The sequence below is a fragment of the Poecilia reticulata genome, linkage group LG12, assembly GCF_000633615.1.
Source record: "Poecilia reticulata strain Guanapo linkage group LG12, Guppy_female_1.0+MT, whole genome shotgun sequence".
Lineage (NCBI taxonomy): Eukaryota > Metazoa > Chordata > Actinopteri > Cyprinodontiformes > Poeciliidae > Poecilia > Poecilia reticulata.
This window is the reverse complement of record NC_024342.1, coordinates 4,850,470-4,876,298: the sequence shown is the minus strand read 5'-3', so window position 1 is coordinate 4,876,298 and position 25,829 is coordinate 4,850,470. Positions and strand designations below refer to the sequence as shown.

The following is a 25,829-nucleotide window of genomic DNA, read 5'->3' as shown; positions in this document are numbered from 1 at the left end:
AATAGCATTTTATTTTTATTATGCGATAGGTGAGGAGGGAGCTTAGTATTTTAACAACCTGAACACAAATGATTCAGCATTTTAAAGAAAATGCGTGATCCCTATCACTCCTGACTGGTCTATTTTAGTTCTGGTGACCTGTATCCAGTGTCATGACTCAGTCTGTGGGTCTGACAGAGGCAAGAGTGTTGAATATATTCATTTTGCTTTTAATAAGTATGGATTTATTCCTTTTTTCCTTATTTGCAATATGTAAAAGATAATCAAATGAACACTGACAACAGAGAAAGACAACCAGAGTAAACCCAAGTACATTTATTAAGTGATGGTTTGATTTTTTTTAGAGAATTTGCTCTATGCAAAAATATTAGTACCTAACCTGAGCCATCTTTGGAGACAATAACTCTCTTGAAGTGTTTGGAATATTCAAATATCAATTAGCCACAGTTCAGTAAGATGTGTAATATGGTGGTGGTGGCATTTATTCTGGGATTACTTTTCTTAAACTGGAACTTTTTCCTATCAAGGTGAATGAAATGAAGAATAGACCCAGGGAGTTTTGACCCAAACCTTTCAGTTGTCTGCTTAAAAACTAAAGCATTACTGTAAGTTCAACAATAGGCTACAATCAACAAAAAATAGCTTTATTAAAAAGCAGACATATGTGGGGTCACTTGAAGAGAACTGGACAAAGAGGTGGTCTTACAATTTCATATATTGTGAAATGTGAAATACTGATAAACGCTTGATCAAAAACTTTTTACCTCAGCAAAAAAAAAATCTTGTTTAAACTTTTCTTTTTACCCTCAAAAATGAAACATTTTTAAACACAGTTTTTGTGATTTTCTGAAAATCAAGCTTAAAACTGGATAAATAATAAACTCCTAAAATTGTATATATTAAAAAAGCACACACGCACGCACAACCTTGTAACTGTAAACCGGTTTTTAAATTTTTTTAAACCGCAGCTCACTGGTACACTTATTTTCCTACTAGTCCCATGACTCCTCTCCCAAGATGGTGGAAACAACGGCGTTGGGTTGTACTCTTACTCTTTTGAGCTCCCCTACAATTTAAGGTACGTTACCGCCACCTGCTGGATTGGAATATAAACCGGGATTATAGAGGGAAAGAATTATAATCCTACATTACGTTCTCCAAACTAAGGCCTGTCTCAAATTTACCAATAAATAAATAAATAAATATTTGATTTTAGACCTTTGAGAAAAGCAAGTCCGACATCAAAAGGCTGAAAAATATAAAAAAAATGTAGTGGCCTTAAAGTCTTAACTTAAATTAAGATGGTGTAGGGGTAACCTTAAACAAAACATTATAGCGATTAGAAAAAACAAACTCCAATGTGACTGAATCAAAACAATTCTTCAAAAAAAAAAAAAAAATCTGAAAAATTTAAGTGACAAAAAACTCAAGCACCGTAGACATCAATATCTAAATCTCCATTATTGCACCGTGTGTCTTTTATACATATTTTCTCTTGTCACATTTTTCTATGACTTTTTAAAGTTTTTAAATCATGCCAAATGTATTTTGTGTATTATTAGCACGTGCAAGGATTGATTTTCACAATAAAATGATGTGCAGCTGGCGCAACCGTTTTATTGCCAATTATTACAAAAGAAAAAAAATACTCTCATCCGAACGTGACGTGATTACGTCGTAGACTTTACGCTCCCCTAGGAGCGTCGGATAAAGCTGTGCGATGAATGAGACGGGAGACTGACAGAGGGCAGAGGGGTGGATGATGATGACGATGATGATGAAGACGAAGGAGGAGAATGATCAAGCCAACGAAGCATCGCCGTCGTAGTTTTTCGTCACCCGCATGCCTGTTTTGGAGAAATACCGAGGAAAAAATAACACGTAAAGACTCCTCCGTACAGATGCTGGAGCTCTCGCCAACGTAAACCATCGGGTGAAGCTGAGCTGCTGTCTAATCTCAGAGGAGAACGGAACGTGATGGTAAAACCCGGAGAGGGAACCAAATTTCTTTTGCATCATCTCCAGGAGCAACGGAGAGAATGGAGCGCCGTCTGAAAGGAAGATGTTTGTCGCCTCCGAGCTGCAGTAAATGCCTCACATGCAGTGAAACTCAGTAATATTTCTCAGCCGGAGGCTTTTTTTTTTTTTTAATGGCACGTCGGACTGTGGTGAAAAATAAGCGACTAAAGCTGGGATTTATGAACTCGCGCGATTTGTTTAAATAGGAATGTGAATATTTCTCCTCTTTTTTTCTTATTCATCCCACTTATGAGATTTGACGCCAGCTCCTTGTATTTATAAGCGAGCTAAAATCTTATTGTTCAAGGCTTGGTAATGTTTCGAACACTTTTACCAGCATTTACTGTCGAGCCTTTCAGTATTTTCCCCCAACTTTCAACTTAAAATAGCCTAATTCTGTCCTAAACTAGGCTCCGTTTGCTGTCAGCCAGCTCCATAATCCTTTAAAGTCGAGCAGCTTGCTTATTTGGCTAACGGTAGCAGCAACCAGCGTCTGTGCTGCTGTTGTGTTGTCGGTCATCATGCATGCACCGACACGTTTCGCTCCGACGAGACCAGCCGAAAGGATGTGCCCAAGGGCATAGCAGCACAGCCAGCCATGTCTGACTGAGAGCAACCGAACGGCTCCGCAGAGCGGTCCAGAACCCCACAGCGAGCAGAGCAGAGCAGAGCAGAGCGGCTTTATTCAGAGGGGGAAGACGGCGGATCAACACCAGCAGCAACTAGTCCGTTCCCCCCCTCAGCAGGAGTCCATCGACTGGATCATTTTCGACCCAACTTGGCACCCAAACCAAGCAGAAATGGGGTATGTAACTGGCGGCACACTCAACGAAAAGCTGTAACACTCCACTCAGCGTTGGGAGGGGAGTGGGGGGGGGGTTGGCTGACTTTTGTTTTTGGGTTTCGTGGAGCCGAGCTGAGTCTCATCTTTCCTGTCCCACACAACACAAAGCTAGCGTGCTACTCACAGCTAACTGTAAATGAAGTGCTCCTGACAGTGTCATTCCCCCCTTACACCGGAAAATAAGGAGAAAACTGGTCCTGACAGACACCGCGATACTCTGAGGGTGGGTGATATGGGCTTAAAAAATATCACGGTATTTTGTGGTAGTGTTGTGAAAACCATAGTAACTATTTTTTACATCTTCTTTTTAAGACAACTGTGGTTTTAACTGTGTATGAAAGCAATCAAAGCCCCACAAACTCCTTAGGACCAGAGGCACATAAAAATGTTTCAACCTTATTAATATTGATGCTGTCAATGAACAAAGAGTGGAGAAAAACGATGAAACTAACAATCCCAAAAGTATGGACAGCTTTGGGAAGAGTTTACACACCATTAATTGGAATTTATTGTGACATTTTTTATTATAAATAAAATTTGTTGTGATAAATTATGAAAGATATAATAAATCATTTATTATACGATAAATTGTATGAATTCACAGTAGCCCAGGGCTACTTTGAAATCTGGCTCATTGAGGCAATTTTCTTTTGCCATCTTGGTTTAGATGTTCTGTTATGGTAAATATATAAAAGACAAACCATCAGGCTTTGTAGGGATGCAACAACAATAGCATTACTTGTTTTTCCTACATTATTATCCTCTCCTTAGTGAGGTTAAATAAAGTTAAATAGAAAAAAGAGAATGACATCTATATTATCCAAATTAGTATATACATTTCTAATCAGGAATAATAATTCCAATTAAATATGTCTACAACAGGCAGACTCGGCAAAACATGACATTTTCAATTCTGAATATAAAGTGTACAAGGAGTCCAACATTATCTTTATCTATAAGATAATGTAATTAGATATACAGAACTGTATACTTTCTGACTGCATAACTCATGTACCCAGAATTGACCTTTTGTTCACAGGTGACAGTTAACCAGTTTAATTAGACAGCTTCCCATTATTTAACGTACAGACAAATTACTGTCAACACCACAAATACAGTGGGCCTATTTATATTGTTTTAGTTTTATTAGCTTTATAAATGTGACTGCATTATGCATTTTGAATTACGAGTCACACACCTTTCTAGTTGATGGCGGTAATGCACCAAAATGTTGCTTTGCTTTGCTCACTACTTCAGGCAAAACAATACCTCAATTGTTACTTTGACTAGACCATTCTGATTCTAAAAGTTAACTTACCGAGACTCTAAAAGAGAGCCTCTTTTTCTTCAATAAAAACTCCACTCGTTTGCATCGTACTGGATGATAAATTGTCCCAGAAGTCATTGTGATAAAACGATAATATTGTTGTTTTGAGACCATTTTCAGTAGACTGGTTATGATATAATAATGCAAGTTTGCAGTCTGAAATACCATTGAACATTAAATTAGCACACAACAGTAACTGGAAGATACTTTATATATTCCCCCCCCCCCAAAAAAAACCACAACAACCATCAGCTCATCAACAACGTGCAAATTGTTTTTCATTTTTTCAAAGTAACTTTTACTCGAAACCAAAAGTTGGTTATTTAAAAAGTAACCAAATTTTGTAAGTAACTCCATGTCAAACATTGAGAAACCCTTCAAATTCATCCCAGCTGGGCAGCAGTGCGCAGGAACTGCCCAGCTGGAGAATGAGGCTGTAACCTTTTTTTAACTCTTTAACTTTTAACTGCGCACTTAAAAGCAGCGGTTGCTGGTTTCAACAGCCAAATTGGTGTATTAGAATTAAATGTGTGTGAAATGAGCTGCTGCATGATTTTTGTTTTTGTGACCTTTTGTTCCCACTTGTCAATATTATGGATGCACACAGACATGAAGTATTGATATCTTTGCCTGTGCAGCTCTTGCAAAGACAAAGTCCTGATAAAATGCTAAATAAACTCCATAAAAGATCCCAATAATTCCACTTTAATTCTTTTACACATTGTTTCAAGCAGCTGATCGTCATTCATTTTCACTTCAGATTACAGAAACTGTGACCCAGTAAGCCACGAATCGCAGTGCAGCACATGTTTTAGCTTCAGAAGTAACAGCCTTTAATTAAGTGCGTCGCAGCAGAACCTGCAGATGTTTGGTGATTCTCCTGATCAAGGGCGACCTACTTCTGACTTCAGATGAAAGCAGATGACGTGGCGTGTGATTGGTTTGTTGTCGTATTGGGCTCGGAGGAGGAGAGGAGTGAACTGCTAACCTCTTCATGCGCATCAATGTTCAAGCCCACGAGGTTATAATACAGCAAACAACTGATTCCTCAAGCACAGAAAAAGAGGGCATCTCAAGCATGTGTGGACGTGACCCGCAATTAAGGTCTTGTCCTGCGTCTGTCTCTGTCTTCCTCACCATCTTAGTATTTCAAAGCAATTAAACATTTTAAAATTGGTTTTCCTATTTATTGTACGGTTTAGCATGAGTCTACCATACCACTGTCAGACAACGCGCTGAAAATTTTAAGTGAGATGAACAGCTTTAAATAGGGATGCACAATATATTGGCACTAACATCGGTATTGGTCAATATTAGTCATTTTTTTTAGCATACCCGGATCAGTCCGATAAAACTATTCAGATACGATATGTTTTCATCTTATTTGCTGCATGTATTCCCTCTCTGTCATTACCCTCTTTCCTGTCGAACTACTTTCATTTAATAAAGGCCACTAGAGCCAACAAAACCTTTTTTTTAAAAAAAAACTAAATGTTTTTTAGCCAGAAGTTGTCCAAAATATAAATACATTTAATGTTTCCACTGTTCATATAAAATTTGATCAAGTTGACGCTATATAACCAGTTGTTGAAGTAGAATTTTGCCATCTATTTTATTTTTTCATGAGTTAGTATTAATTTTATAGCACAATAAAGTAACTATATTAACGTTAGTTGTCAAAGAAAAGGCTGCATGTATCAAATATGAGTTAAAAGAAATTTGACTTTGTAATTTAATGCCTTGAAAGTTGACCTCTGCCTCTTTAACAACTGCACTTTCTGATACTCCACCCGCAGGAAGTCATCACAACCCTTTAAAGTTTTTATCAGTGTTTCACTGAGAAGTAGCTCTTAGAATGAGTTCCACCACATGCTTGCTAATTGCTTCTGGCTAGTCTGAAGGAGCTCAGTGGGGGAAGTAGAAGCTTGGAAGCTTAGAAACTGCTGTTCTGAGTAGGAGCTTAGTCCTAGAAGGCGGAGCTAGGTCCTGCCAGGTGTTTTGTACAGCTGAATGGTTGCCATGGGAGATTAAAGGATTCAAGCCAACACTCCACGTGTATTTTTGATGAGGCAATAAAATTAGAACTTGATGTAAAGCTCAAAAAAGTCACATTTACATAATACTGCACCTTTAAAAAAAAACCATTAACCCTCCAATAAAAAGGCTGATTCAAAAAATTGGGACTATTTCTTAAAATACAAAACTTTGGCATCTTATTTTTAAATTGAAAAGGGAGAAATACAATTATGCTTTCAACTTCTAACACAGTAATTTCAGTTTTGAGGCTTTTGTTAAGATGTGACTTTGTGAAGTTCTTCTTCTATTCCTTTCAGGTCCCTGAGGAGTTTGCTTGGATAGCGAATCAGAGTAAAAGCAGCGTTTTAAGTGCCAGTCTTAGAAAATGTAACTTTTTCTCTGTATTAATTCTCCGTAGCGCTTTGCTGTGTATGTGCTTGTGTAAGGAGCTGCTGCTGTGGAGCAGCATATGGGAGTCTGACTGGAGGCTTTGCCTTGCCAGGCGCCTGCTGTCTCCCTCTGCGCGGCGAGTGGGTTAACTGACAGGGACACCGGGATCGGATTGGGCCAGGGCGCACGTGGGAAGGAGAGCCAGAGATGGAAGTTGGAGGATATACGCTGCTCACGGCCGGCCCCGCATCACGTGGGCCGTTGCCTTGACAATGTGGCATCAGCGAAGTTAGCGATACAGGGTTATTACTGCTGTGCACAGCGAGCCCAAGCTGCGGCCATTTACGCTGAAGGTTTTATCTTGTAGAAGTCAGATTGTTTTCTCTTTATTTTTTTTTTATCTCCCAATGAAGAAATGGGTATATAAAATGCATAGTGCTTTAGGCCCAGATTTTAAAAGTGCAGTTTCCTTTTGGATAGTACACAACTTCAGTACCTGTGATCTAACCTAATGCTTTTTAGTTTCTGACAAATTAAATCTTACTGGTCGCTCTTAGAGTTTCTGAAAGTGAAGAGCATTAAAGATCCCCATTAGCATCAGCAGCATGCTGCTTTAGCTATTCTTCTTGGGGTCATTATGCCAAAAATGACATATTTGCAAAAACAATCACGTCACAGGTGAGGTTTTTATATAACACATTCTATTTTCCATCTCCATCTATTTCAGATATTTTTAGTGAGCTCCATTCATGCATTGCTCTAAACATGATTGTAGTTATCAGTCTCCTGTTAAGAAAGTGTTTAAAATATGGCTACACAATATTAGAAAAACATGGTAGATACAGTAATATTGGTGAATGTTGTGATTATTAACAGAAACAAAATTTAGCTTTTTTAAGTGCTCTTAAAAACACCGTTGTAATACACTTCTTTAGGACAGCAGTCAGAAAGAAGTGTGATTTGTCACTAAACTGCACACAATCACTTTAGTTGGTCATATTTAAAATTCATTGATATTTATTTATACTTTCACTGAAACAAACGGGGAAGAGAATGGTAAAACCAACAATCCCGACAATTCGGACAGCTTTAAACATCAATTGGAATTTGTTGTGATAATGATAAATCAAAACTCTTACCATAAAAAATTTATCGCGATAAATGATAAACGATATATGCCCACTCCTAGTTGGGAAATTGTCTAAGGTATGAATTTTGCTCATTTCGTTCATATTTTTGTTCTTTCCTGTGGAAAGCCAGCTTTTTTGTGGAACCTCAGTCGTTGGGAATGTTTCTGCCGGCTGTATTTGGAGAACTGCTGAGCTGATGAGCTTTGCAGTCAGATTCCTGTCAAAGCACTCGTCATTGAGACTTGAATACCCCAATACGCTTCATTGTGAAAAGGGATTATGGGCTAACGTTGACCACACTCACTCATAGAGACGCATAAAAACTGTAGCTGATTTTCATCGGGGGCATAATGGCACACCAGTGGTACTCTGATACTCTATGGCTGAACAACCACCACACCCACATATGGTGCTCTGGGGGGCGGGGGGGGGGGAAGTTGGGACTCCTCATATCAAAGTGAAGCCAATTCTACTGTATTGTTAAAGTTGACCAGAATCTTCACAGAAAACCAAATTTTCCAGGTGTCAGTTATCGCTAGCAAGTGAGGTTAGACATACTATTCTGTTGACATACTACAGTGCCTGCAGCCTGTTCTTGTCAGTGAAAATCCAGTGTACACCCCCTCCCATTATCACATCTTTCTGATTAACAGTCTGTCTTTTAAGTAACGTCTGCCAGTGCTCCGTTCTGCTAACTTAATTAGCACACCGAGACCAGACGGGAGATTCCCAGTGACGGGAACAAAGGCTGGATCCCAGGGGAGTTCTGGGACACTCATCTTCCAGCTAAGACTTTATTACTTTTACTTTTTCTAGAAGCATAGCAGACAGATACTCTTGTGATAAACTTGCATTTATGGGTGTTTTCACACCTGATAGTTCGGTAGACTTGGTTCAATTGGGGACCAAAATTACAGCATTTGTTCCATTTTCACTTGGTGCTGTTCTCTTTCACACTGCACTGAGTCAAACCAATGTTCAGTGTGAATGCGGTGGCGTTACACCACAATCACACTGAACGACTGAATGAAACGACATGAAAACCTCTGACGAAAACATGAGGGCAAATAAAAATTGAGTGGCATTAGATTTTGCAGCTTAAGGATTTCACTTTTGTTGTTGGTAAAACACCACGAGACAGGTTTGCTTAGGTTGTTTTTTTCCCAGATAGTCCTCTATCTGCTTTTGGATCAGTTTCCGGTCCGTTTGGCGTTCACATACACATTCAAACCACTCCAGATTTAAAAACCTTACCGAGACCTAGGCTTTCAGATGGACTGGATTTCAATTGCGGATTCACACCTCCTCAAACGAAACAGACTTTGAGGAGGTGGACTGGAGCTCAACTAAAGCGGACTAACAGAGTTGGTGTGAAAGCACCCCAGAGATCCTGTTACATGGCTGAGTTTCTAAAAGCCTTAATGGGCACCACTTAACCAACTTTTGTTTCATTTTTGGCTAATTGTTTTTGACCTGAGAGAACGAAAGCGGATCTCATTTAATCCTCTTCCTGTGTAGCACTAAGTGGTGTCGGCAGTTTGCATGTTGTTATGATCATATCTGTGTAAAATACAGTTATCGACATGGTAACCAAAGCACGGATAGATGTCACTCCTGGCGTTACTTTGTCTTCAGTCGTGCCAGCGCCAAACTTGTTGAGTCAGTCCGCTGCTGACTCAGAAATTATCAGATGCATTTGCATGACATTTTCACTGCAAGTCTTAACATTTAGTCATTCGACAAAGTGGTGACTGTTCCTCATAATGACTGTTCCAAAATCACAAATTTATCCCTATTTGGGACAAACTTTACATTCCTCACCTATTGTAAAAACACTCCGATGCAAGAAATGTCATAAAGCTACATGTCTAGGCTATCTGAATAACTAGTTGGATTTCTGGTCAGACAATAATGTTTGAAAAAGCTTTCTGGACGGTTTTGCACCTGCGTTAAGCATGTCCATGAATTATTTGCATCGGCTGAAGAAGAAGCTTCAGGAATTCAAGAATCATGTAATCGTACGTTATTGATGATCAAGATCTCTTAATAAACTCATCTGTGACACTTCTGGGAGCCATGCCGCAAAATCATGTATTATTTTTTATGTGCAGTACCTGTATTTTAGATTGTGGACATGTTGTTGACCTAACAAGTCTGGTTTTCCCACCGTTTTGGTATTTTTTTAGCCTTTATTGAAAGAAAAGCTGCATAAAGAGATGCATTAGGAGGTAGAAGAAGTGGTTCTTCTAGCTTATAGTGAAGACCTGACGTGAGGATACAGTAGGCTGTGTCCTAACTTTGTGATTTACTCCCAACTTCACTATGTCTGAATCCCAAGTTGAAAAGAGAGTTGGATTGGTAAGTTTGATTTTCAGTGGACAGATTCAATAAACTATTGTTTGATTTTGCTGCCTTTATGCATTCGACCACTTGGGCAACACTTGGACTAACGGCAGTTGTACAGCAGCATGATCAAAAACTGATTTAATTTACTACAAATATGTCAGAAGTATAGAATAAGAGTACAGGATGTAAAGAAAAAAATTCTCTGATAAATTTAACTGACATTTAGGGGATGTTCAATGCCTTAGATATTTTTTGTATCCATCCCCTGACATTTTTTTAATAACCTTTGCAATCATTTTCTTGAAGTGTTCTTTTGTCTTCTAATGTAATCTATTTTAGCTACATCCAACTGTCCAATACGTTTTACAACTACAGTAGCCATAATTCCACATTCTGACAAAGGAAAACTGAGCTACTAACCTTAGTGCATACTTCACAGTTTTGTCATTTAAACATTTCGGTTACGTTTTTAGACGAATTTGCAGCCAGTAGCGATTACCTGCAGCTGTGTCTAACCAAATGAATCTCAGATCAAATCTGTAATCCTTTAACAGCAACAAACATTTGTGTTTCCTTTAAGTTCGCTTTGGCCTTTAGAAATATACAAACGTGTGTCATATTCCTGCAGTGACTGAAATCGGAGCGAAGCGACAAGCAGCCGCGTCGTGTTGTGAACATTTACGGTTGTGGAGTCGTTGCCTTTTAATCCAAGGCCTTGTGAGATTTTCATCCATAGCTTTGCCTGGAAGTCGTCCAGTGGCAGCTGATCTCTGTATGTTTGCACAGGTTGCTTCCAGGTCACCTTAGGCATCACTGCCTCTCTCTTCATGCGAGCGCAGGCGGGCGCTGCCGGTCAGACCTGGCAGGCAGGAACTCACTCACACACATTAGACAGAAAAAATACAACCCATAGGTTTTTTTTTTATTATTATTTTGATCCTTCATCATTCGAGAGTGGGGCTCTGCTGTAAAGAGTAGAGGTAATGATGACACAGTTAGAGCTCTCTGTATTTTTCTACTGTTTTAGGCGCAATTTAAAGCAGTAGATATGATGCTGACCTTTATCATGTAGTTATCAGTGATCAATACTTTACCTCATTTCTATTAACACATTTTGCTGTGTTGCAACTACAAACGTCAATGCGTTGAACTTTGATTATTAGGGATGCTGCAACTAACAATTTAGTTCTTGATTAATCTATTGCTTATTTTGATGATTAATTGGATAAGAAAAATTGGCACATTCTGCAGATTTTAAGTTCTTTTTATACTAATTTTTAAAATGACATTAAAAGATGCAAATAAATTTTATTCTTTTTGACTAAAACATATAATTAACAAGGACACATCTGCACTGGAAACAAACAAAACATGTGAGAAGCTCAGTCCTTTCTGCTTGGCTAATCTGACGTTTTTGGATTAACCTTTTTTTAATGGCATTTCAACCTGATAAAGCTAAAATAATGTTTTTTATTACGATTATTGTTGTTATTGTGTCTTAAATGTGAAGTTTTGGCTCAACCACTACTTTGACTATGTTTGTCTTTCAGTAAATTGATTTTTTTTAGTTTGTCTGCTCCAGTTAATTTATTGATTTCTAAAGTAGTTGATGGTTATTTCAAAAATCAGTTTATTATGATTATTTACAATTAATTGTTACAATATGCTAGACCAGCTCAAAGTAATGCATAGTTGTAAAACAGAAAGATTTTTTAAAAAATGAAGAGAAATATCAGAAAAGCTTGGCATGCGTTTGAATTATTCTAATACCCCTAAATAAAATCTAATGCTTTTCACCTCATTTGTAAATGGAGTCCAGCTGAGTGTAGTTTATGATCATTCTGCATCTGTTGTGTGAAAACCTAAAGTTTCCAATCCCCATTATGAAGCAAACATCAAAGTAGCAAAAGTTTGTCCTGTAAAGTCGTGAGTCTGAGTTCAGATGCTTGCCGTTGTTGGGTTTTAATACATTTGGGAAACATTTTGTTTCCTCTACCAGCTTCAGGGAGATCGGATCCTGTTTTCTCTCTAGCCTGTGTGTCACTTCACAACATGACATTTGAGGCGTTTGGTTGTTAAAACAGTTTGAACTGGGAAATCTCTCCTCTGTTCCCTCTCACTCCCTGACATATTTGCTGCACCACGCTTCTCTTCCAGTCGGGATAAATGATTCCAGCCTCATGTTTTTTATTATCCATGCCCACAGTGAGAGTCCGGGAATGTTCTCCACCTTGCCTCCTGAGTAATTGGTGAATTGCCATGAACTTTTGCACAAGCCCTTCCTGATCTCGAGAGGCTTCGTCTAATCTTGGAGTTAATAAAAATCATCTTTGCGATGAACATTTTACTCGTTTTCTGTCTCTGTTGATCATATGTATCATTCTGTATTTAAGCTGGTGGGAGTAAAACAAGGAGCGTTGCAGGAGGGATTTTTAACCTTTAGAGTCGCCGTTTGGACTGCTGCCTCTGAGAAAATTGGAGGACTTGAGTTACTTTGAATTATTTAAGCAGTCTTTAGCTGCAGCAACATCTCTGTATGTCAGAGACGCTTCAGGAGGTCAAATGCAGGTCAGATTTTACCTCCGGAGCAGCAGGGCATTAACCAACGTAGAACGCCGATCCACGTACGCAATAAAAACGAGCCGATTTCTGTAGTAAACAGACGGATGAAGACAAGGTTTCCTGCACCTGAGATGTCTAAGCGGAACAACACTTCATGGAGATTGGAGAATGCTGCTTGTTGTTTGTTTTTTTTCCATCTTTACTATAGATTCCGTACATGTGATTGAAAAAAAGGGCCAAGACGTATGCAGATTATGTGAGATAATCCTCCATCCAGATGTGGAGGAAGCGGGGTAGCGGTTCAGAGCAGAATCCACTGGACATGCGTTCGTCCTGCAGCGCACACACCCGGTCTGCACTGAGGCTTCGTTCAGTTCAGCTCAGCCTAACGACCCTCGATTAATCGATTAATTGTTAACTGGAATATTCAGACTCAAAACCCCCAACGTATTTGGAGCAGTAATTAAGGAAAAACTGTACAAAAATATTAGCATTTTGCATTTAAGATAAAAAATATTTTGTCTGAAATATGTTTAAGCCAAAACTCTTCAAGCAGCATCGTTTTTGCATTTTAGACAATAACATGTTTATTTTCTTAATTTAAAAAAGTCTCTGAATTATTCATTTGTATCTTTTAATGTATTTCTAATATTATATAAAAAGTGGTTAAATAAAAAATCTGTAGAATGTGCTGTTTTTGATATCTGATTAATCAATAGAACAATCGATTAATCGATTACTAAAATAAGCAGTGATTATTATCAGTGATTATTTTAGTAATAATCATTCTTTAAACATTTTTCATTGTTTAAAGAAGGCTTTCTCTGTCTCTGAAGCATAATTTGATGCTGATATTGATTTTCTTTTACATCTGATTTTGATCAATTCTGTTTTTCTTTACGCAAACTACAACGCATGCGAAATCATATGTTGTTTTATGTTAAAAATGATACGGAGCCACGTCCACCATCTCTTCTGTCAATCAATGTGTCAAATCCCCGACTTCAACATCATTCTACCTAACTTTCTAACATATGGCCAAACCGAGATTGACAGAGGTGTGGCAAAAGCAAATGAGTTGGATTAGCAGTGCTTGCTAACATCTGATGGTCTCATCCAGGACATGTCACTGTGGAATGTCATCTATATGGCCTGAAAATTGAGCTGTTAATAGGTGTTCGTGCTTTGTCTCGTTTAATGTCGGCCAGTAAGGAAGAAAAGTCTCATCTTTTCATGTAATTACACATCCTAACTTCAGAGACGCCTTTATTGAGATGCTTCTTCTTCTCTTCCTGTGCAGTGAGCAGCCCATCTTCAGTACGCGGGCCCACGTCTTCCAGATCGACCCGAGCACCAAGAAGAACTGGGTTCCTACCAGTAAGCACGCCGTCACAGTCTCCTACTTCTTCGACAGTACCAGGAATGTGTATCGGATCATCAGTCTGGATGGCTCCAAGGTATGCTTAAGCAATCTGATTATCCAAAAATGTACTTAGGACTCTGGCACACTTTACGTTGCACAGAAAAGCCTCTTTAACTTTTGCAATACGGCTCGTTGAAGTTTAATCTCATCAGGGGGGGCAAATAAACTTTGCGTGTTACATGTCTGCTTTGCCTCGCCTCACTGCTGGGGCCTCTGATATGTATGTGGCAGTGATTATTTTAGTCCTGAGGCACAGGGCTGGAGTTTGCACAGTTACGTAAGAGGTTCTCCGGGTGACTGGTGTCACTGTCGAACCAGCAAGTTAGCGTCGTTCCGCTGGAAATAGCAGGCAAAGCTCGGTGGTGCTGGAACGGAGGGGCGGTGTTATCCAGACAACAAAACATCGTTTCACCCACCAGAGGTGAAAGTCGCACGACGCCGACGCGTGCTGTTCCCTAAATTCCAGAGTGGAAGCTTTCTGAGAGAGCAAAATCTTCTCCTCACATCAAAAAACAACTCCTAATTTACAGATTTGTTTAACATGTTGACGGATCAAAGTTTCAGGAAGACCTTTGACGCCCTGCCTTCTCTGATCTAATCAGTATCTAACAAACATGGAGCTCGGAAGAGAAAAATAATGATCATTTTTCTCTCCAACCTCTCTTGAAGTTGAAGATGTGCCTGCTGCCCTCAAGTGGCCAAACAAATTATAACCATAAAACTTTCTATTAAACAGCAAACCGAAAAACAAAAACGTCAATCAACACAAGAAACCTCTCACTGAAGTTATGTAACTAAAGCAGGTAAGACTAGATGTTTGGGAGTAGGGTGCCCTAACTTTTATTTAGTACAAAAAGTGACTTTTTTATTTTACTTACTTTTTAAATATACATTTTGGTCCATATATTTTGTTTAATTTGTAATTTTATGTCCTATTTTACCTTACACCCACGGTGATGATCTGTGACTGTGGTCAGCTGAGGTTTAAATTAAATACATCTTGTTTAATGTGTAAAACGAGGTTTGTTTTTGTTGAGCACAATTAAATTGTTTTCTTTTAATAAGATAAAAAAGAGAGATTATTCATTTTAAATCTGAGTCTTTCCAAAGGAACATAAAACTAAATATAAAAATTAAATTGTCCTTTTTTAAATGTCTTCAAAGTTTTCCTAGAAACATAATCGCCTAGGGGGCGCCATGCCCTGTATTTGCCATTCATTTGATGTGCAAGCTGAAATGGGAAGTCAATGAGCCGCAGAGTCCAGACCAAACAAAATGGATGGAGTCAAGAGTTGAATCAGGCAGATACCGAAGCATCCGACAGTCAGCCAGTCAAGCCTCTGAGGGAAGGTTTGCATGAGACTGAAATGATGTTGAAACTAATGAGCATCAAATGCCACAGATCCCATGTCATCCTGCGTCATGATGTAAATATTTTTATTATAGTTGACTTTTCATACTATTTCGAACAGTTTGGCCTTTAGGTTATAAATTTGTGTTGGTGTAAGGGCCACCAGTCGGCTTTTAAAGTTTTCACCTGCGTTGGGGCTGGGCAATGAATCGATTTTATCGACTCGTCAAGTTTTTGGTTTATGAAGATTTAATTAATTTGGATTTTTGTTTTCACCAATGTGTTCCTTGCGTTTTCATAGTTCAGAGTGATGTCGGCACGCCCGAGGCCGCCATCTTGTTTGACAAACGTGTTTTAGAGCTTCTGCTTGTTTGGACTTTAAATTCGGGTCAAATCTACAACGGGTTAGTAGGGCAAAGCAAAGATCTTTTTATTTTCAATTACAAGGACTACAAGAAGTAATTTTGTTGTTTGTAATTTGTTTATTAGAAAAGAGAGCATGAATAAAAATGATCAAAATTGGATCTGAGATTTTATTTTTAAGACATATCGCAAAGGCCTGATCTATTCCTGTTGTGACAAGAACATTGACCTGCTTCAATTTGCACTTTATTTGTGTTAAATATTTCGTCAAACCTACAGTTGTTGGCTATTTATTTAATCTTGCTCTCAAATAATAGATTCATCGTATTATTTGTTATTCGGAGGGCTGTTTATCTGCTGGTTGTATGTGTGAAATGTTTTAAAGGCCAAGTGAAAGTTTACTGCTTCAGCTGCTGTTTCCATAGTTAAACCGAAGGGTTCACGTTGAAAGCACCAGGAAAGAAAAATCGACTTGTACGACAACGTCCAATAAATCGAGCTAACTATACCAGCAGACCCAGAGTGGCCTCCCACGCTGATCAATAACATTACAGCCAGCTGGACTCAATTAGAAGCTCCTTATTGATGGTTTCCTGTGTGCTAAACTCCCACATCAGCGTTGATAGCCTCCCTGCAGCTGTCCTCCGCCAATGCAACCCTCCATCACCAGCAGCCATGACAAACGCCGGTCCCCGGCGATGTACGTTTCATCCTCCCACAGGCTATCATCAACAGCACCATCACCCCCAACATGACCTTCACCAAGACGTCGCAGAAGTTCGGCCAGTGGGCCGACAGCCGGGCCAACACCGTCTACGGCCTCGGCTTCTCGTCCGAGAGTCACTTGAGCAAGGTGGGTTGTGGGGGAGGGGTGATTACGCGTTGCTTATTTTGTTGAATTCCCGACAGAGCACCAGAGTCAGCTTCTACCTCTGGTTTCAGTTTGCGGAAAAATTTGCAGAGTTCAAGGAAGCGGCCCGGTTAGCGAAGGAGAAGTCCCAGGAGAAGACGGAGCTCAGCAGTACGCCCTCGCAGGTAACGAGCCTCCATCGTGTGGTCGTGTGTGTGTGTGTGTGTGAACAGTTGCGGTAGCCGCATCGCATCGACGTACCCTTGAACTTTTCACATTTTGGCACATTATAAGCCCAAACTTCAATGTATATCAGAGATTTTGAGGGAAATGTAAGAAGAAAAAATTTCCAGAATTGACACTCTCCATGCTATCCAATGAAGCCCATCGAGGTTTGTGATTGTGATGAGGAAAAAAAACCTTTAATTTTTAAGAGTTATGAATACTTTTGCAAGGTGCTTTGGTCGGCTGTATGTTTTTTGCATGATGTTTTAGAAGCCGCGTTGGTGTCCTGCTGAGGCTCCTTTGCTTTCTCTCTGACGGTTTCTTCTCAGGGTGGCGCTATAAAGCGGAATGTGTTATCTGTCAACAAACCTGGTAAAAAGAAGGTAAAACCACCTGAGCCAATCCTCCTCTTTCACTCCGGTCCAAGTCTTTCCCTTCAAGGTTCTCCTCAGTTTTGTGAAACCTGATCCCTGTAGCTGCTTTTAGGAAATAAGTAAGTCTTTCCTCATCTACGCTGATGAAATGAAACATACCCTACAGCCCCCTCTCCGCCTCCTTTGTCCTCCCAGTAGTTAAGCATATTTATTATTACTGAAAGTACAGTAATAAATCAAGACTACAACCACTTTGATAAATATCTTTCTATGATAGAGGTTATTAGCTTTGTGTAAACCAACTCAAGAAATTGGAGTAAGAGAGAGACTTGAAGCCCGGGTCTGCCACAGTTCCTGGATGTTCTGGTGTTGTCAGTCAGAAACCTGACAGAGGATTCAGCTGACCAACCGTGCTGGTTTACGAAACAGCTGGGTGTCAGACGGTAATGTAATGTAACATCACATGGAGATTTTTATGATCAGATAGGCTGTGTGCGGTTTATGTTGCGCCATCTGAGCAGTCGTACCACTATAAAAAAAATACAACTTACCACAGAATCTTACATCCTTGTTTATACGGTAAGTAAGAACTATAGGATTACAATAGCAGTTCAGCAGGAATAGAGCTGTGGATCAGCCGGTTGCTTCTGCTTTTGAGTTTGCAGCTCGTTTCCGTTCTCCAGATGTCAGCGGACCACAGAGTTCGTGGAGGGGGTGGTGGTGTGTCCAGACCGCTTGAAACGTCGCCAGTACTTGATGACTCGACAGAACAGTTGCAACTAGCAACACCTTCCTGAAAACTTCTCTCCATTTTTCTGATATGCAACCCATGCCAGCTTACAACCCCTACTTCCTGTTTATTACAGCCATGCACAACGTCAACAAGTTTGCTCAAAATTCACATGAAAATCGGATGAAAATAGAAATTCAGTACATTTTTTAAAAATTTTTCCAATAAAGAGAAGCTGCTCTTCTGGTCCACTTTGCTACAGCTTTTACTTGTATCTGCTTTAGAGTATTCTGTGACTAATTTTTAAAACTCAGAAGTGTGGATCTTCTCTTTGAAACTGCTGGCGCTGAGAAGTGGTTGCTTGAGAAACTTTGTTTACAGATTCAGTTAATTTCCTTTTCCTTTTTTTTTTTATTTTTTTAATCATACCAGGAATCTGCGCCAGGTGACCTCCAGTCACCTTTGACCCCAGAAAGCATCAACGGTACAGACGAGGACAGAGTCACACCCAACACGCCGAAGCACAGCGAAGCCAGAGCAGAACCTCCCCAAAACGCTTTACCGTTCTCTCACAGGTGAGGCTGCGCTCAGACCATGTGGTTCGTCCTGTATCCAGCGGCACGCCGATGAGTCGTCAAGAGTAAACGACAGTGGGCCAAACACACACCCCTGGGGTGCACCAGTCCACAGAACAATGGTGCTGGAGGTGCCGTCTTCAGTACTCTGACCTTGGAAGTAAACCAATAACTGTGATCAACAACTATAAATCCTGTATTTATATGTGACAAAACTTGTAAGATATGAAATTTTATCTTTTGTTTTCCCAAGTCTGGATAATTTTAGGGGGGGGATGCAAATGCAAAACATTTAGAGCTTCCAGACCTTATTTATTTCCCCATTATCTAAATGATTAAAATGTGAAAATCAGAAAAATAAATGTTTTCTTTTGCTTGTGATTATTATACTCGGATGTTGTCCAAATTCCTTCTCTTGCTCTTTGGATCTTTTCTTCCTTTCGTATTTCAACCTTTGTTGTATTATTTTGTTTTATCAGTCATTTGTCCTTTCTTCTTCTCTTCTTTATGTCCTTCCACTCTTCCTCCCTTCCCTTCACTTCCCTTGTCCCCTTCCTTCCTACACTTTCTTTCTTCTGCTTTCTCTCCCCTTTTCTTCTGTCTTTTTCCCCCTTCAACACTTTGGTTCCTGGTTACGTTTTGATTTTTGTCTTTAGTTACTCCTTCCTTGTTCTCCATTCCCTCCTTCTTTCATTCTCTCCTTGTTGCCCTGGTTTCCTTCCATAAATCCTTTATCCTTTCCTGTCTATATTACTTTTCTTATTCCTTCCTCGCTCCCTTCCTTCCCGTCTGTCAGTCGATTACTTTTGCCTCATCAGTTAGATTTGGAGTAAAACAATAAAAAATGTGACCTGCTGCGGTTTTTATTGCATATCCAATAAAAAAGCCTCATTTGGTGTTTAATATCCCCCTGCTAACCTGTAACGTTACAAACTAGAGCCTGCTGGCTCAGCCGACAGCGCGGCAGTTTGCCGATATTCACCTCCGCCGGCTTTTCGTTCCGTCTCCAGTTCCTCCAGCATCAACAAGCACTGGGAGGCCGAGCTGGCGGCGCTGAAGGGGAACAACGCCAAGCTGACGGCGGCGCTGCTCGAGTCCACGGCCAACGTCAAGCAGTGGAAGCAGCAGCTGGCGGCCTATCAGGAGGAGGCGGAGCGGCTGCACAAGCGGGTACGGCTTCGTCGCCGCCGGCAACGCGCTCCGGACCGGAGTTCACTTCAGACGGATGCTGTTTGTCTCGCAGGTGACGGAGCTGGAGTGCGTGAGCGGCCAAACGACGGTCAACAAGTCTCAGAAAACGGAGCTGAACAGAACAATAGAGGAGCTGGAGGCGGCGCTGAGGGCCAAGGAGGAGGTGAAGACCTTTACCATGCTGGGATTAATAATGGCTGTTTTGAAGGGTTGGAAAGTTTTTCTTTATTTCTGTATAAAGTTCTTGAACGCACTTCAAATTCAAACTAGAGTTTTGTAAAAAAAAACAAAAACAAAGAAAAAGATATAATGTTGCTCTTTTGACTTTTAATCAAATTTAGATTAAAAGTCTAAATTTGAAAAACGTTATTTACATTTGAGAGCAAATATTTTGTCACAATGTCTTAAGTGAAATTGAACTAAATTGTTTTAGGTCAGAATTAGCTAAATTAATTCTATTTGATAATGATTCAAAATATTTTTTTGCCACTTTATATTTTGTATATGTAATTAATTTGAGCTGGAAGGTCATTTATCTAAACACAATTTGTTTCGATTGTTTCAATTGAATTCATATTTTTTATTCTTAATGGCTCAATGACTCTTTTATATGTTAAATGAGGTCATTGAACTGTCAGTTGTGTGAGAAATACATTTAGAAACAACATTTTGCTATGTGAGTGTCAGACGCTCTAGAATAGTGTCACCAAAACAATAACAAAGGATGTCATATAGTGCTTGTTTTCATATTTCACTTTAGGAGCTGGAGAGACTTAAGGAGGAGGTGGAGAGTGCCAACGAGTTTAAGTTTCAAAAAGACTCCCTGACACAGAAACTAAAGGTGAGCAACAAGCTGCATGAGAGAGAGAGAGAGAGAGAGAGAGAGAGAGAGAGAGAGAGAGAGAGAGAGAGAGAGAGAGAGAGAGAGAGAGAGAGAGAGAGAGAGAGAGAGAGAGAGAGAGAGAGAGAGAGAGGCCCAGTAAATATCTGACCAGTATCGGCGATACTTTTTATTATTTAAGTTAGATATATCAGCAAATTTTTAATCTTATAGGTGGTTTGTGGATTTTTTTCCCCTTTAAATTATTTTTATTAAAACCTTGGGACAAATACTTTAATAATAAACATATTTTGCTTGTTTTAGGGGGGGGGGGAATGCAACTTTTTTTTCTGTTATTTGAGAGAAAATCACAACAAATTATTTTTGTATGTTGAGTTGAGAAACTACAACACAAAAATGAAATCAAATTTCACGGAGCAATCCGAAACCGTAGTATCGCTCCGATACACGTCATCGATATTTCTGTTTGGCGCCAGGAGACGGAGTCGAGGAACCAGACGCTGGAGGCGCAGCTGAGCGACCTGGAGCAGCGCCTGGAGAGCAGCCAGCTGGAGCGGGAAGCCTACATGAAGAGCCTGCGCTCCCTGCTGGAGCTGCTGGACAGCAAGATCTTCGAGCTGACGGAGCTGCGGGACACGCTGGCCAAGCTGGTGGAGGGCAGCTAGAGCTCCTCCACCGCCCGACGTCGTCCCCAACACAACTTGAAATCTCTTCTCTCTTTCGTTTTTTTTTTTTTTGTACATGTTCAAGAGTTTACACGACTTGATGCATTAGCGGTACACGAACTTCGCCACTTCAGATGGTTTACAAACAGCCAAGTGAAGCCTTTTCTTTGCTCCACTGTGGAAAACCTTCTCATTATGATTTAGATTTTTTGTTGTTTTTTTTTTTTACCACCATGATATGCTAATCGACTGAGCTTCAGCGGAACACCGGAGCCGCGTCCTCGACTCCACGATTGCGCTTCAACGTTTTTCCTCACTTGTTCACTGAAATCAGCCAAACGAGCTCCTGCTCCTCCTTCGACTCGAGACGGATTTCTTTCCTTTACTCGCAGGATGAAGAGATAATCACAGGAACCGCCACACGAGGATGTCGGTTCGTCTTATATTCTTCTACAACCCATGAGCAATACACTAAAGGAGGTACCGCAAACTCTTCCCACTCTCACTTTCAGGTAACCTTCCTGCTCCTGCCGACTGGTTTGAACCAAAAGCGATTCAGGATTTTCTTCAGTCTCTTCTGTTTGTGTGTGAGTGAATCAGATTGTTTTTCCTGTTTTTCTTTTTGGTGCATTTTGAAGTGCAATGGTTTGAATTCTTGTTTTTTTTTTAAATTATTTATTACCAAAATATTTAGAATAAACAACATTGTAAAATGTTAATTTAATTGTCTGGTATGTGGCTGTGAAGATGGTTTTATTTCCGAGAGCATAAGGAAATCATGACGTATGCGACCGAATTAGTTTTTTTTTTCTTTTGCCAAATACTGTTTGTTCCTGTACAGATCTGAACTCTTGCTGATGTTGCCTTGGGCACTAAGATGCATCAATGGTAGCTAACTGATGGTACATTTGGGATTTTATTTTTCCTTGTGGGATTACCTGTTGCCAAAAATGAAAGAATATGCTAAAGTACGAACACCTGCAGAACACTATTTTAAGGGCTTGTTCTTGGTTTGGGTCAAACTTTGGGTGATTTTTAGTGGCGGCTTTAAACTTTAAAGGCGACGATGTGTGATGTTGCTGAAAAAGGCATTTGAAGAAATTTTAAATGTGAAGTGAAGACACATGATAAAACACAAATTGTAATTTTAAGTTTATATTAAAAGAAAATCTGATGAAGACAGTGATTTGGTCTCTTTTATTTTTCAGTCTGTGGAGAATCGTAGTAGTTCTATAGTTCAACAAAAGCAACAAAAAAAAGAGCAAACATCAGCTTATTTTGCTTTTACTTTTGTCAGTTTTGGTCCTCCATAGGTAAATCCCAAACAGGGTGATAAAAATAAAAGAAAATCTCAGCCACTGAAAATGTCAAAGTTAACTTCTATGAGCCTCCACATCTATACAGTTTTATAGATTGAAAGAACTCTAAAAAGACAGAAGTTTTGGTGCTTTTAATATGAAAGGAAAAATAAAGATTTTTTTGGGGGGGTTATGGAAAAGCAGAGAGGAATGGCGTGATGGGAAACATCATCAAGTACATTTAAAAACATCTTTAAAATATGACGCTTCAATAAATACTTCAATACATTTAGGCATGTGGATACATTTCTCATGATTTACATTTGTTTACAGTATTAATCATAAAATGACTTTTTTTTCTCCGATCTTCATTATTGCACATACGTTGTGATGGGTTTGCCCTCCTCAAGCCAGTCTTGTGCAAAAGTTGCTAAAACCGGATGCTAGTTTAACAACAACAAAAGGTAGCAAGCTGGATTCTTGGTTGCTTTTTCCCCCCCGATAAACTGGAAAACACAAACCCGTTAGCTGTGACGGCTTCACAGAGGCGGAGGAAAAGCAACTACATGCAAATAAACCACGGTGGCTTCGACACTCGGCAGCAGTCTGAGCCAGATTACTTGACGCCACAGTTAGCTTAGCAATATGCTAACGTAAAACGATGTAAACGGTGCTCTGTGTTGAAGGAGATCCTAAAAGCTGGAGGAATCCAACGCCGCTAAGCTACGCCAAGCTAAAAGTGTTGCAAATTGAAATTATAAAAAATCTCCAAAGAAAACTAGAGAAGAGAAATGCTGGTTTTCAGTTCTCAGTGCTGGACACCTTTGGTCAACATACACACTTGTTTTATGCATTATAGCGGCATCTTTGAATGCTTCATTTAAAAACACGATCTGCTTGTGACGCCGTATGAAACACAACTAAAGCCCTCTGTTCTGTTGGGGAGTTAAATTCCTTACGGTTTTCTTTAGTTACTAATAGTTTTTACAATTGTGCTTTACTTTTAAATTCTAACCAAAAGTGAAACTGTAAATCGACATTCAACAAATATTAAAAACAAGTGAACAAAAAAGAATGCAGCAAACAATCCTGCTATTTACCTACAAGGGAAAAAGAAAACATATCTTGCAAATAAGCCACAGTACTTGATGCATAATTTGTCAAAGAAACTGATTTTCAGTATAAAAAAACATATTTAAAAACATTAAATAATAGTAATAATAATAATAAAAAACTAAAATAATCACTCACACACCAAACGTTAACACAAAGTCCAAAAGCACACAATAAAAGAAAAGAGAAAAAAAAAAGCCACAGAAAAAGCATCTCTTGGAAACACCTCCTGCTGAAATGTGTGAGCAGATGAGCACCTGCCACCAGGGGGCAGTGAAGTCCCAATGAACCTGGCATCGGCTCAGAATGGGAAAGAAATGCATTTAATCTAATCACATTCTCACTCTGTGAACTTCGTTATAACTGCTTCCTACATCTGAAATTGTTTTATCTAATGTTTCAGTTTCTTCCCAGTGAAGCTAATCAACTCACAGCTGAGATTATGAGTAAACAGAACAGTAAATCTTATATTTTATCGTCTCGTATGGCGATAAAAGCAGCCAGAAACGCATTCAGACAACTCTTTACAGTTGAAATGGAGGCAACAGAAACAGCTTTCATCAAAAATACTGAGCTGGCATGAACAGCGTCTGTGCTCGGCAGGCCGCCTTATCGAGGTATACCGAAGTTTTAGAAAGTTACAGTCAGCATTCCTACAGGTCTAAATGCTGCACACTGCTAATCAGCCTTTTGATAGAAGACGACAGGACAGATAAATCAAACTAATAACCAGCTGATATCCATTTGTTAAACCTGTGCTAGTGCCCATAATAACCAGGGTTGCCCAAAGAAAGCTTGGCAAAACTACGGCAGTTCATCAACGGCCCGCCATGTTTTTTATGTTGAAAAATGTTACAAGTTACAAAAATTAGGAGATGCACAAGCAGGCATCATAATTTTGAAATGATGTGTGGGGCGCAATTCAATGCGTCCGCTATAAACACAGCTCAATCCGTCTTTTCTGTCACTTGGTGTATAAAAAGAATAACCTTATTTAAAGTAAACAAATGACACTTTGCCTGGTGGGCAGGCAAATAAAGCCTGGTGGCCCACCAGGCTTATAACAGACTGGGGGAAGCCCTGAACAACAAATGCGATCTAAAGTGAAATTGTCTATACATTGTACTGTTTTAGCCTCAGTAAAAATACCTCTTGTTTCCCTATTTTGACTAAAAGCAAAGTAAAGTTCGGCCTGATGGCTACGGCAAAACACAAAGAAACCAACAGAATTTCAAAAAAGGAACTGATTTTTGTCTTGGATTAATATGATTTGATTTCCTGCCTTCTCTAACGGACCCCATGTTTTTCTCTTGCTACAACATCTCACCGCTCCTTTCAGTGATCAGGGACACTTGTGTGAGATTTGCAGGTACTACTGAGCTCTGGAAATAGTTGCTGTGAAGTGAAGTTTGAAGGTGCGACAGAGCGTGTGACTCTTATAGCAGAAAGGAGCAAACGATTCCTTCTTCAAACAAACCCATCACAAGGAGCTACAGTACGACTCGGATGTAACAGGAGGTCGGAGGTTGTGTCCTCTCCAAAACCGCAACAGCAACACCTTAAAAAACAACAAGTCTTTACAAACACAAGTCTGGAATAACAACAAAAAAAAAAAAACGCAACTTTTTTTGTTCTTCTAGTTGCACCAAGGCGCCTTCAGGTAACCCAGGCTTGTCTGTTTGATTAATTTCATGATCCTCATTTTCTCTTTGTTTTGGCCACGTTGAATTAAAAAAAAAAAAAAAAAAAAAAAAAAAAGCAAAACAAGTTCAACATTTAAGCCTCTGTTAGTTTTCCCAGTCAGTGCAAGGCAGGCCTTCGTCCTCAGACTCCGACTCCGGCGAGGCCTCCTTGATTCTCCTCAGGGCCTCGTGGATGCTGCGGGTCAGGGCGTCGGCGGAGTGCAGGAAGCTCTTGGGGTGGCGCTGTTGCTCCGGCCGGGCGCGGACCTTCTTCAGGCGCACGCCCTGCCGGATCTGAGCCAGGATGTTGTTGCCGTCGTCGTCCGGGTCGGGGCCGAGGACGCGCAGCTCGGCCTTTCTCAGGTGGAAGCTGCCGCGCTTCAGCGAGGCCAGCACCTCGTCCATGGGCGAGCTCGCTGTGGAGACGCCACACTCAAACGTTAAAGGAACCGACATGACGAAGTGAAATTGCAAAACTTCAATGTGTAACTATTGAATATGTGTTTCTCCCTGG

General features: G+C 39.9%; 2 protein-coding genes across 3 annotated transcripts in view; one reads left to right on the top strand and one right to left on the bottom strand.

Annotated features, from left to right (window-relative positions):
* Positions 1-1,700: 1,700 nt before the first annotated feature.
* On the top strand, positions 1,701-25,236 carry homer1 (homer scaffold protein 1). Of its 2 annotated transcripts, XM_008423427.2 has the most exons (10): positions 1,701-2,824; positions 13,935-14,091; positions 16,493-16,624; positions 16,714-16,806; positions 17,176-17,229; positions 18,383-18,525; positions 19,536-19,695; positions 19,769-19,879; positions 20,477-20,557; positions 21,034-25,236. In XM_008423427.2, the coding sequence occupies exons 1-10, from the start codon at positions 2,820-2,822 to the stop codon at positions 21,220-21,222; spliced, it is 1,125 nt and encodes a 374-aa protein (XP_008421649.1). In that variant the 5' UTR covers positions 1,701-2,819; the 3' UTR covers positions 21,223-25,236. The 2 variants fall into 2 exon arrangements, with proteins under 2 accessions (XP_008421649.1, XP_008421650.1); XM_008423428.2 differs by lacking the exon at positions 17,176-17,229 and having other exon boundaries at positions 1,704-2,824; positions 21,034-21,941.
* The window catches only part of jmy (junction mediating and regulatory protein, p53 cofactor), a 28,513-nt gene continuing 24,121 nt past the window's right edge, over positions 21,438-25,829 (bottom strand). Inside the window, exon 10 of the mRNA XM_008423425.2 lies at positions 21,438-25,731. Coding sequence (XP_008421647.1) covers positions 25,421-25,731 — 311 coding nt within the window. The 3' untranslated portion in view covers positions 21,438-25,420. The remainder of the gene's footprint in view (positions 25,732-25,829) is intronic.

Coding starts and splice junctions, on each gene's coding strand:
- homer1 (XM_008423427.2), top strand. Junction 16,625..16,713: donor CCGAGAGTCACTTGAGCAAG/GTGGGTTGTGGG, acceptor CTCTGGTTTCAG/TTTGCGGAAAAATTTGCAGA. Junction 19,696..19,768: donor CGGAGCGGCTGCACAAGCGG/GTACGGCTTCGT, acceptor TTTGTCTCGCAG/GTGACGGAGCTGGAGTGCGT.